Source organism: Nothoprocta perdicaria, unplaced genomic scaffold, assembly GCF_003342845.1.
Source record: "Nothoprocta perdicaria isolate Ctin4 unplaced genomic scaffold, notPer1 scaffold_163, whole genome shotgun sequence".
Classification (NCBI taxonomy): domain Eukaryota; kingdom Metazoa; phylum Chordata; class Aves; order Tinamiformes; family Tinamidae; genus Nothoprocta; species Nothoprocta perdicaria.
Genome location: NW_020454794.1, coordinates 852533 through 864690, shown reverse-complemented (window position 1 = coordinate 864690; position 12158 = coordinate 852533). Strand labels below are relative to the sequence as shown.

Here is a 12158-nt window from a genome sequence, read left to right as displayed (position 1 = left end):
TTGTAGCTTTTCTGGAAGCCGAGTAGGAAATCCACCTTTTTTTTTTTTTTTTTTTGCTTGTGGATTTTCATGCCAGGTGCCTTTTGCTGTAAAAGCAGTTTAACCTTAGCTCCTGGGTGGCTTTTAGGAACGTCTCAGTGCGGAGCCTCTCGCTGCATCCCTGTCTTTCCAAGGAGAGCCTGAGCTTTCCGAGCAGCATGGGCCGCGGCTCAGAATTCAGGTCAGGGACGCCCTGCTTGTTCCCTAGCAACCCGGGGCGAGCGGCTGTCCCCCCGCCTGCCACCTCGGGTATTCGCCCGCAGCGTCGCTCCGTGGCCGGCATTGCTCCACAGCCGGGATCGCTCCGCGGCCGGCATTGCTCCACGGCGGGATCAGGGCAGCGCTGGCAGCTYGCGCTTTGGGGCACGGAGCCCGGAGGCTGATGAGATGTAGGGTGAGTTAAACCCGACTGAGGCTTTACGGACACGTCCATGCAAACTTGGAAGTACCTCTCCTGTGTTTTGTTCCTGCTTCCACGTTTGGCAAGGTGAGAGGTGCCTGTGGAAAGGCCAGTAACCTTTCTGTGTTATATGGAATGTAACAGGAGCAGTRTGCAGGGAAGCAGCTGAAGGAGGTTCGTGTCTGACTTGCTTTAAGGGTCAATTTCCTGCAGGTGTAATGGGTCTCACTTACACGGATGCACAACGCCGGGCTGTGCAAGTGCTGACCTGTCTTTGTACTCATTAAAGTTTCATCGGATGGCAAGTGGGAAAGTTAAGCGGAAAGATAAACCGTCTTCCCTCGTTCCTTGTTGCTCCTGCTTCAGAAGTGCTGGAAACAGCCTTTGAACTTCTCTAGTTAATTCATTGTAGAACTGGCTAGTGCAAAATCCACCAAAATCCACCAGAGAGCTCCTGGGTGCCGGGCGCGCGCTGCAGCAGCTGGCAGGGGGAAAGCAGCAAGCTCCGCTCGCCAAGGCCCTCTGCAGAGGCCGGCGGTCGTTGCCTGCGCTCTGCAGCCCGGGGCTGCTTTTGGTTTTGCTGTGACAGACAGCAAGGGGGAAGCTTGGGACAGATGCAACAATTAAAGCACTAGAGAAAAAGAAGGAAAAGGGAGCAGAAAGAGATGGGGGGATAGCCTGCTTGCTTCGTTCACCRACACCGGAGATCACGGTGCGCGTACCAGGGCGCAGTCATTTGCATGTTCATACACTCATGCARAGGTGGCTTGGCAGTTTCTAAAGGATCGTTTCCCATGGAGAAGAGTTCCCACATTTTCAGGAACATGAGCATCTCCAGGTGCATGTGAGCTGGCTGAGTAGCCGTTTGGCAGACCCGGGAGCAGGGGCCATTTCTGCTCCTCAGCAGTGCAGCTTGGCGCCGCTCCGGCTCACTCCAGCCAAGGGCCGCCTGTGAATCCCTAGGGCACGTGCACTGCGAGAGGGTTTGGGGTTTGGAGTTTTTTTGTCGGGGGTGGGGCTTGTTTGTAGAAGAGAGTTCTGAATRGAGATGTAAAAGAACAGAAATTTTTAAAGCCTTGTTTTTAAATTATTCCTAATACGAARCTGCTTAATTTGAGTGCTGACTCAAATTCAGGACCCAGTTTCTTCAGGGCGACTGAGAAAGTGCAGTTGGAATTGATAGTTTCCACTCCCAGTATTCAGAAAAACAATTTGTGGAGTCTCAGGTTGCGTCCCTGATACAGTGGCCGCTTTTCAGAGCGGCGCTGTGTAACTCGGGATCCCAAGCTCTTTGTCTGTGTAATACCTAAGGGAAAGCTCAAGCAGGCACCCTGAGGACCCATGGCACACATGCCCATTTAAGAAGAGAGAAAAGAACTTTTTTCRAGGCAAGATCTTTGTGCTGCCAGGATATTCTTTATTGCGAGAGGGTTTCCTAAGCACATAACTTCACCCTGCTGAGCACTTAGGTGAGGAGGAGGAATATCGGAGGAGGTGCTTCACGTTTCACTTAGTTGGTCCTGTCTCAAGGAGAGCAGCTTTCAGGAGGAACCTCCTGAGCCTCTGTGATCTGCCTGAGTGTGGGAAAAGCAAAACCCCGGAGCGAGAGACCCGGCAATCGGGTTGTGCGGCGTTCCCAGCTCTTCTCGGCTCCCAAAGCCCAGGGTCTCCTTCGCCCTTGTGCCCGTCGCAGCTGGGGGCTCTGCTGCACCCCTCATTCCCTGCACACTGACCTCACTAGCAAATGCCGTTTAAAACATCTGAAAAAATGCTGGTTGGGAAGCAGCCCCTAAGTGTGAGGAATCGAGTGCTCCTCAAGGAGCACTCAGTTTCACCTCAATCGGAGGCGTCCTGTGGACGTGCAGATGGGAGACGCTGCAGCCATGGGAGCGTGTCCTGGCCYTCAGGGTTTCAAAGGAACCTGGATGGGCACTGCAGCCTGGTGTCAGCAGCCAGCGTTGGAAATCTCGTGTTTGGGTGTGTGGAAGATGTGAGCTGATAGAGATTTTTGACGCGTGGGCCTTGTAAGGCACAGTGTTTCCCAACAGTCCCCTTCAGAACTATCCTTGGACTCCAAAGTACAGTCCAGACTAGAGGCGGAAGGTGGATGCCCTTCCCGCTGCTGCCAGCCTTGACAAGGCCAACCCAAAGTCAGAGAGCCTGAAACGCCAAGTGGCTCCGGCATCGTGTAGCCGTAAGGGCCACCTGGGATTCAACGTGCGGGTCTGGGCCTCTGCTCCCAGCAAGGGTGGGTTCAGGATGGGAGAAGGGGGCGGCCGGGGGGCGCCTGGCTGTGAGGGGCCTTGCGGAAACCCAGGGCTGAAGTGTACTTGTGGGTGAAACAGCTCCTGGCTAAGGCATGTGCGGCGCGGGACAGGGAAGAGGAAGCCAGCGCTGGCCCTCCCGGCTGACCTTGCCTCCTCGGCCGTGGTTCTGGACCTGTAAAAGTGATCAAGAAAAGCCAGGAAGTGCTGGGATCCCCAAACAGGCTGCGACACCGGCCAGCTTGGGAACGGGCTTTCGTTTGTTGCTGTGACTGGGTTTGTACCTGCTGATTTCTCCGCTGYCGCCCCAGGAGCATGAGCCAAACGCGGCCAGTCGGCGTGGGCAGTTGCTGAGCGCGGAGCRGCCAGGGCAGTGGGATGGAGCGGCCAGGGCAGCGGGATGGAGCGGCCCAGCAGGATGTGTGGCGCAGTAAGGTGCAGCCTCTGACCTTCAGTGGGTTGCTTTGCTCCCAGAGCTGTTGTTAGGCCTGCTGCTCTGCCTCCCTCCTAGCAAGGGTGGCCCCTTCCCTCTGCACAGGGAGGCTGCTCCTGGGCCTCTGAGACCCTGGAGTTTGGCACTGGCTTCCAGAAAACCCGTGTCGCTGAGCAAGCCGTGTGCTCCTGTGGGCCGAGGCAGCCCAGGGCTTGCAAGGCGGTGGCAGGGGAGGGCCCTCCATGCCGTGCTGGGTTGCTGCAGCTCACCGACGTGCTGTCTGCCGCGTTGGAAGCAGGGAGGTTTTATGGCAAGCACTTCCCAACAGAAGTTAGTTAAGTGCCTGCGTGTGTCCAATTAACCCTACTAATCTTGTTGTAAGCACCATTTAATAACTTGCTTCTCACGGGTCTTTGACTTTTGGAGTCAAACACTTGTGAAGAGCTCAAAGGAAGGAATGCAGTGGCACCTGGCATAGTTTTCCCAGTGGGATCATTCCCTTTCTGCCTCATATCGATGTGGTCTGTGGGTTTGTGCGTAGCCTGCGGGGCTTGTTCAGCCCAGGGAGCAGGAGTGAAGTGAAGCAGGAGCGAAGCGAAGCAGCTGCGAGCCAGTGTTGCCGGAGCTTCCTGCCAGGGGGCACATTGGAGCTGTTGGCCATGGCGCGTCCCCAGACGGAGCCCATGGGAGCCTCAGAGTGGAGTCCGGGGGGCTGCCCCCCACTTCTCCCTTCCCGCTGAGCTGGGGCCATCCTGAGCCGAGCTCCGTGAGCTCCGGGTCTTGCTTGCTGTGGGGCCGGTGCCTGGGTGCACTTCCTGGTGCCCTTACGGAGAGCTTGGCATCTGCCCGTGCTTCGCACTCATCTGGCATGCAGGAATAACGGCAAGTCCTTTCCTCCTTTGTCTGGACAAGCTTCTCAAGTTGTTGTGGGGTTACRATCCCCACGTTATGTACGTACTGACTGCTCCAGCATAAGCTCGCCGCTCTAGGTTCTGTAAGGACACGGACAGCAACAATTCACCCTGAAGCACAAAGGTGTCCTTCAGCGACGCCCCGCGTTCCTCGAGGACYGCCCCGAATCTCTTGAGGAAAACACAGTGCGGAGCGACTTGGGTCTGTCACGGTGCACCAAGGAGCAGGGCAGAGGGGAGCACTGCTCCRAAACCACCTCCGAGATGCATCTCATGCCGCAGCGGGCCGGGAGGAGGAGCGGGCCCAGAACCTGGAATGTGTTTACAGGATAGAGGCTCCCGCTGAAGTATGTGAGCTCGGGCGCCTGGGGGCATTTCAGAGGGCTGGGGTTGCGCTGGTGCTGGCCCTGCTTCCTGGACAGCCTGTGCCGGGGTCAGGGAAGATCCCAGCCACGACGCCTACCGCCGGAGATCAGAGGAGGGAGAGCGGCAGGGGAGGATGCAGCGCTTTCCCACCACCTCCCGGTGCCCTGCCGACGGGATCGGCCTCCATCCTCACCGCTCCTGCCTAGGATGACCCAGGAGAGCAGCTGCTCCTCGGCCCGGAGACATGACCGCCTTTTGCCGGTGCATCCGAGGGGACTCCAGGTAAGCGYGTGGCTGCAGCCAGGTCCGCAGAGTGGCGCGGGCTGAGGCGGAGCGGAACGGAGGCAGCCATGGGGGCTCCAGCGCCTGGAATACAGAACATGCTTGCGCTCCATCCAGCGGCAGGCCGGACACTGGGATATCCGCCCAGAAGGGCATGGGCTTCTCTTAGAGTGCTGGATGCCTTGTCTTTGCATTCCCTACTCTCCTTCCCTGCTTTAGATATTCAGTTTTGCAGTAATTGGGTGCATAGATGATCACAGTGATTACCTTGTCTTTCCAATACAGGAATTTCTGAGGAACCGTGGAAAGAACATCCCTTTATTTTGTGCGCTTCTCCCTCTTTATGTTTGGTGTAACCAGGCTCTTCTCTTCAGTACGTTCTTGGCAAAATATTTGCAAATAGCCCTGGCTAGAGCTATATTCTTTGTTTGGACAAATGAGAGATTTGGAAAAGATTTATCCTTTAACTTTTTAAAGAGGCTTCACAAACTGTGACTATGTCACACCTGAGGTAGCAAGTACTCAATGCAAGATAGATGAGTTCAGAATGGGTAGAAATGGGTCCAGRTTCAGATGTGGTATAGCAGGTGTAGTTTACTTCACAGCATGGTTAGCTTGCCCCACTAAGCTTTGCTTTGCATAGCAGATAAACCTGAATGAGGATCGCAGCCTGGGTAGTACTAAGCGCTTTCTGCAAAATGCCAGGCATCTTAAGCTCCCGTGGAACCCGGCACTTTCCAAGGTCCGTTTGCTTAAGTGATGGGGCGTCCATCAGGGCTTGCTGTCCAACAGGGCCTGCTGTGGTTACAGGTGAGTCTTAACTATTTTTTTTACCTGAAGGAAGAGTGTCTGTGTGTATTTATGGACATTTTACACTATTCATGGTTCCAAAAAGCAAGGAAGGGTCCATGAAGTCCCTGTTATGTTTCCTTGAATTGCAAGCGCCGGAGACCACACAGCCATGCTGATTCTTCCGCCTGTTCTGAAGACACAGGGAGCTGCTGTGAGTGTTTTCCTGCAGGAGCTTGGGGGGGTTCCCAACACTGAGCTCGGGGGAACAGAGCAGCTCCGGCTGCGCACACTTGAACTGTGGGGTTCTCTTTAGGCTGCGTTTTCGAGTCTTTCGTGTGGCTGCTTGCTTGCTTCTGTGTCATGTTTAGAGAAGGGCTCTTCCCTCGAGCCACGCGTGGCGGGAGGCTTGTTGCTGAACATCCGTGGCGTGTTTCCAAGAGGAATAGCCCTGCTTGCCTTTCYGGATAGACGGTCGCCTGCACGGCATGGGAGATGAGAGGAGACCGTGGCAGCAGTTCCATCAGCCTCCTGGCTCCCTGGGTGTTGTCTGTGGGAGAGCAACCCCTTGCTCTTCACAAGCTGCTTGGGGGGAAAGCTGAGTGTCGTGGGGCATTTCTGTCCTTCCCACTTGCTTTCCCACAGAAAGGTTGCAGGAAAGAAGGTCTGTGAGTTCTTGAAAACGCAGGCAGAGACAGCAGGGCTTTCCGCCATCCCTGGGAACATGGGATGTCTGCAATAGGGATAGGAATGTGCTGCTGGCAGCGGGCATGGTGGGCACTGTGCCCAGGATCCTGCTCGGGAACCTGCACATGACTTGGAAATAAATAGCSACCAGCGCACCGGAGCTGAGCCGGGCTGGCCAGAGGTGGAAAATCCACACGGCTGGAGCGGAACGGCGGGGTTGGGACTCCCGGGCAGGCTCTGCAGAGACGCCCCTGCCCGGCGGCAACGGGGCAGCACCTGCGCATGCGTGACCGTGCRGCGATGGGCACGCGCGGCGGCAGGAGAGCCCTGAGAGCTCGAGGCTGTCGCTGCTGACGTGTGGCAGCTCCCTGTGCCAGCGTTTCCCGATACTCCACCGCCGGCATGGGAAGAGAGAAAGTGTGGGTGCAAGGGAACGGAACTTCTCTGGAGGAGGGGAGAGGAGAGGAGCGGCGAGGAGAGGAGGGGAGAAGAAAAGAGAGGGGAGAAGAAAAGAGAGGGGAGAAGAAAAGAGAGGGGAAGGGGAAAGGGAAGGTGTTCCAGGCTCAGCGTGAGACTGATGAGGACCGACAGCAAACTGTTGTGGTTAGGGTGGCAAGCCATTACTGCTGATGTCAAGGGTGAGACGTATCCCTGTGTACAAGAAACAATTTGGCACCCTCATTAAATTATAGAACCCAGCAGAGACTTTCCAAAGTAATACTTTCTGTTTGTTGATCCAAAACACTGTAGCAAATGGGAGGCCTTGGGCATCTGCCCAACTTCSAAAAGAGAAGGCAAAATTTTATATAAAAAGTATCTGTGTGTCTTTTTCCTTCAACTGGCATAGAGCTTATCTTTGATACTTTACATAGGCCTGGTGTAGGAAAGAGTATAATTTCCCAAAGGCAAGGCTGCTTTTGGTAAAACATTTCTCGTATCCGTTCCAAAGGGATGGGAATGCCGCTGGGATGTGCGGACATGCCGCGAGGGCAGCGGGATGGGAGCGAGGCCCAGGAGCGAGGCCCTGGGCTGGCTGGGGGGTGCGATGCGCCCGCGGCCACGCAGCCTCCTCTGACTACAGAACTGCAGCCTGGGTACAAAATAAATAAGGGAAAACTAAAATAAAGTGAGATTTTTACCTCTTTGGCATAAGTAGGGATTTGGAGCAGGGAGATGCCTGGCTTTGGAAGTGGGGGCAACGTGATCGGGCCCTCGTGCCCCTTTGTGCCTCGTGTTTTGGACGTGTCTGTGCAAGTGCCTTTGTTCGCCTGGGATCCGCACCTGTGTCCATGTTCCATTCGGGAGCCGTCCCRCAGGAGCCCCTCGCTCTGCTCTGCAGCCTTCATCTTGCAGAAATGGGGCCTGGGGGACAGCTTTGGAGCAGGGAGCAGAGGTTTATCCTAATGACACGCGCTCAAGAGGCTGGAGAGCTTTGGGAAAGGGTTTTGTGATGGGTTATGCTTTGAGAGGCTTGGTTTTGTTTTTTTCTTCCCTCCCTCATTCCCAGCTGTATTTYGTGCATCTTAGCTCATTTAGAAAGGGCACTCAAAGGAAGGAGGAGAAGGGAAAAGCAGTCTCTGCTGGGARAAGTCCAATATCGGAAAAATAGTGCTATAATCTTGGGTGGTATTTAGCAATTTATCAGGAGGCACTCCGTACTTATAAAATCTCATAATAAATTGATAAGCCAGCTATCTCCAGCACTCCGCTGTGGAAAGAACTGAAGAGAGTGTAAATGGGGGGGAAAAGAAGCAGGAGGAAGAGAGCGGAGCGGAGGTTTGGTGCTCTCCGTGGTCAGCGACTTGAGAGGCGTTTTGCTGCGTGCTTGTTAGGCTGCATGGATTGGCAGGAAAGCTATGAGGAAGCGGAGTTTGGCTCTAGAGTAAACAATCAAATCTCYGTTTGCGTCAGGGAAGCAACAGTCAGTCGTAATCATGGCTAGATTACACCTCAGCCCCTCTCTCTCTCTTTTTCAGTCCTATTAAATATCTTTGACTAATCGAGCCTTTCCTGTGATGAGCCTGTTAGTGCCGGAGGGTTTGTTATCGGTACGGAGGAAGAAGCTTGAAAGCTTGAAAATCTGTCTCAAGCAATTGTCAAAATAGCTTATACAAAAGGGAAAAGGTGACACACAGATAAAACAGGTCTTTTGCATTCATGTATTTGGGGAAGAAAACAGATTTCTCTGATGTCAGATACTGAAGGGGAGAAAAGGGTGCTTATCTGATGCTGTTTCAGTGTTCAGAGTTTGGAAGGAGAAACTTTCCCCTGTGGCAATAAAAGCACMATGGTCAATTTTGAGGCAGAAACTACTGTAATCACCTAAATTTGGGCTTGGAGGACACTGGGAGCCCCGGAGAGCGGAGCAGAGGTCGGTGCTTCCCAGGGCTGTCCGGGGGCCTCTGCACCCGGAAGGCGCTCGTGCCCGTGGCTGCCTCTCGGCCCAGTGCTGCCCAGTCACAGAGTCACGGAAGAGTTGAGGTTGGAAGGGGCCTCTAGAGACCATCCAGTCCAACCCCCTGCTCCAGCAGGGACACCCAGAGCACGGGGCACAGGGCGGCATCCAGGCGGGTTTGGAGACTTCCAGAGGAGGAGACTCCACAGCCTCCCTGGGCAGCCTGTGYCAGGGCTCYGGTACCCTCACATAAAAGAAGYTCTTCCTCACATGGAGATGGAACTGCCTGTAGTTCAACTTGTACCCATTGCCCCTTGTCCTGTCACTGGCCACCMCTGAGAAGAGCTTGGCTCCTTCCTCCCTGCATTCTCCCTTCAGGTGCTTAGACACAGTGRTCAGATCCCCTCTCAGCCTTCTCTTCTTGGGTGCTGGGGTGTTTGTTYTAGCGGCCGGCGCTGCCGCGGGCACCTGCCGCCTTTGGGAGCGCCGTCACCCAGGGGCTGCCCAACTGGAGCGGCTCCAGGAGTGCCGCTCGCCAGCTGTTTCCTTCCTTTAGGATGGCGTCGCGATGGGCCTGGGAGTTCCCGTCCCCAGGGCGAGGAGGAGCGGCACGCGCCCCTTCATCCGACTGCACAAATGGATTCTCCTGTGGCGGCAGCGCCATAAAACTCCTCCCGGCGCCTTTGGCGCGGGGTTGTGGCCGGGCAGCCCCACCTCGCCCCTGTGTTTCCATAACATAGCAACAGCCGTGAGGACTCCGGCCCTCCTCCGTGCCGCATCCCGTCCCATCCGTGGGYGCAGGCCTGGCAGCATCCAGTGCAAAGGCTGCCTCTGGATTCGGGCTGCAGCCTGGCACTGTGAAACGCAGGCAAGGCCTGGGATCTGCCCCAGGGAGTGAGGGCTGGAAGGTTGAGGCGAGCCAGTGTTCACTCTGCTGCGGGCTGAGYGTTGAGACAGGAGTTGTGCTGAAGCCTTGCAGTCATTAAAAGATACTAAATACCTTACCCAACCTTCCAGCATTTAAAATAAATAAATAGAATAAATGTAAAGCAACCCCATCCCGGAGGCCTGGAGGAGCTCTCTGGCCGTCCATACGAGAGTCATTGGCCACAYGTGCTGCACATTTGGGGTTCCCCTCCTTACAGGGAGGTGACTCGGGCACCTGAGTGCCYCTCATTGCCCGCAGCCTGAATTGGGCAGCTCTCCATGAATAAGACAACACCAGGTTGTTCCCCCAGCCAGACCTGGAAATAGTCAGGGATTGCTGTGGCTGGCAGTGTGGATGGGGCTGGGCTCAGGGACTTGGAGCCGTCCCCAGCCTGGGCTCTGGGAGCACGAATGTGGGGAGCTGCCTTCACCCTTCCGGGTGCTCCAGAAGGATGCGACARTTCCTGAAACGGCTGCAGGAAACTAGAAAAATGCTGCAGAGCTGGAAAACGCTGCCCCGTGGTGTCCATGGGAGAAGGAGGCAATGGGTGCTTGTGACTGGCAAGACCAGATCCCAGCACGGGTTGGAGTCTGACTTTGGTGCCCCGTGTGGAAACAGGCCTGGTGCCCTCAGGTAGCGCTGACTGTTTAGTCCCTGATGGCTCCCCAGGCTTCAGAAATCCTCCTGACATTGCRATGAAACTAGCTTTTATTTTTTAACTTTCAGAAAGTTGGCTGCTGAGGAGGTGAGGTTAAATAGCAGCATATTTCTAGATTGTTGGAAACACATTATCTCCATTAAATCTTCATTAAACATAAAGCGAGCACGAGTCCCCCCCAGAGTTCGTTTAATAGGTGACCAGATACGCAGCTCTATCCATCGCTAACCACCGGCTGGTTGTGTTTTAGATACCTATATAATCCAACCCTGCTCTGACCCGGTTGCTGCCAACCTACAGGTATTTCATCCTCGAGCTTGAGATGTGCACAACTTCGGAAATATTTTTAGGAACCTTAATGGACAAAGTAATATCTTGCTTCTGTTTTTAGAAGTTRTTTTATTTGTATTTATATTTTTTCCTGTTGTCTGCATGAACAAAGAAATAGAAAGAGTTGTTGCCTTTTCACAAATTTGTGGAAAAAGAAGAAGAAAAACTGGAATCCAAAGAATACTTCAAGTTGAAAATCAATAAMTTCAAAATACCTTGTGTTCTTTACTAACATTGCTCGCATATGTTAAACACATGCTGTAGTCACCTTCACTATGCCACTGGTAAAAGCAACTTGTGTGATTTGAACAGGGAAAAGGAGAGCAAGAGAAGTAAACTTCCTTAAATTCATTCTTTCAGAAGCATTGGATAATCCCATTAAATATGCTTCTGAGTCAGGAGAGGTTACTAGCAATGCCCTGGTTAACTGTAACGTACCGTTCTCTTAATAAGTGGAAATATTCTATGGAATTTATTCCATAGCCTTCTTAGGCACCATATCCTGTCGCCTAACAACCCTTGTCCTATGAGAAATTCTTACATTTTTAAAAAAATATTTTATATTTTTATATTTTTGAATATATTTAAAATATTTTTATATATTTAAATATATTTAAATGTAAATACAGGACACATGTTTACATAAAATTCTTTGACATGTATAATATTCATCTATTTGTATATTTTAGTACCTTGCCTCTATAAATAGTTAGGTATTACTGTATCGTTAATATGACTGATGCTTTTTCCCCTTCCCGTAGTGACTGTCACACAAGTTCCAGGAGGATAATGGACCCTAAGGTGCGAGAGAGTGAAGGATTTGGAGAGGACAATTCAGGTAAAATTGCTGCTTTCCCCCGTGGATGAAGCGTTACGAATTTTGGAGCTTCAAAATCTTAGCTTTATCACAGAAGTGACTCTGCTGGTTTTAGAAAATATGTCCTCCCTTTCTATTTTTCTGTTGTCAAGGCTGTTCTGTCTTTCACATTGTCTAAGATTTTTGTAGTGTCTTGTAGCAAAGTTACCTTTTTTTAACAGAGCAGTATGACCCAGCACTGTCTGAAATGCTGGCAGGAGCATCTTGCAGTGCTGTCATGGGCCCTTATTTAGGCCATGTACAGGTCATGGGGATGTTTTCTCCAAAGTGCTGGTTTCATTTTCAATATTTTTCTTCTTGGGTTGTGGAACTGTTCCTAATTCAGATCCTCTCTCAGTCAGGAGACCTGTATTGCCTTTCAGGATTATTGCCTCATTCCCATTTTAATACTTGGTGATCCATTGAGTCTCATAATTACCATTCAAAATATTCTGGAACGTACAATAAAGCTGATCCTATAAAAGCAGTAGCCTCCYGACACTGCACATTCCACCTAAGTAAACCATTTCTACATTTAAATTGGTTTTGGTAACAACATTGTCCTTATCTTCACTATTTAGCTTGCTGAACAAAGGCAGTGCTTCCAAGTTGTAATTTCTTCTCTATATCCCAGGTAGTCAATGTTAAAGGTGGTTTTTTTTTAGTGATCTAATTATCTCAAGAGCCATGTGGAAACTCTAGTAGAAAATACCTGCAACATAGATTGCTTCTTATGTGTCATCAACATTGCAATCCGTTCTCCGAGGTAACAGTAATTTCATGGTAACTGCATAGACCTGAAAGATTTAATACAAGAGTG

General features: G+C 52.4%; 1 protein-coding gene across 1 annotated transcript in view; it reads left to right on the top strand.

The window, feature by feature from the left end:
* The first annotated feature begins 470 nt into the window (after positions 1 to 470).
* Positions 471 to 12158, top strand: part of KIAA1211L (KIAA1211 like) — a 35523-nt gene continuing 23835 nt past the window's right edge. The window contains exons 1-2 of the mRNA XM_026035643.1: positions 471 to 526; positions 11244 to 11320. Of these exons, the coding sequence (XP_025891428.1) occupies positions 471 to 526; positions 11244 to 11320 (133 nt within the window). The remainder of the gene's footprint in view (positions 527 to 11243; positions 11321 to 12158) is intronic.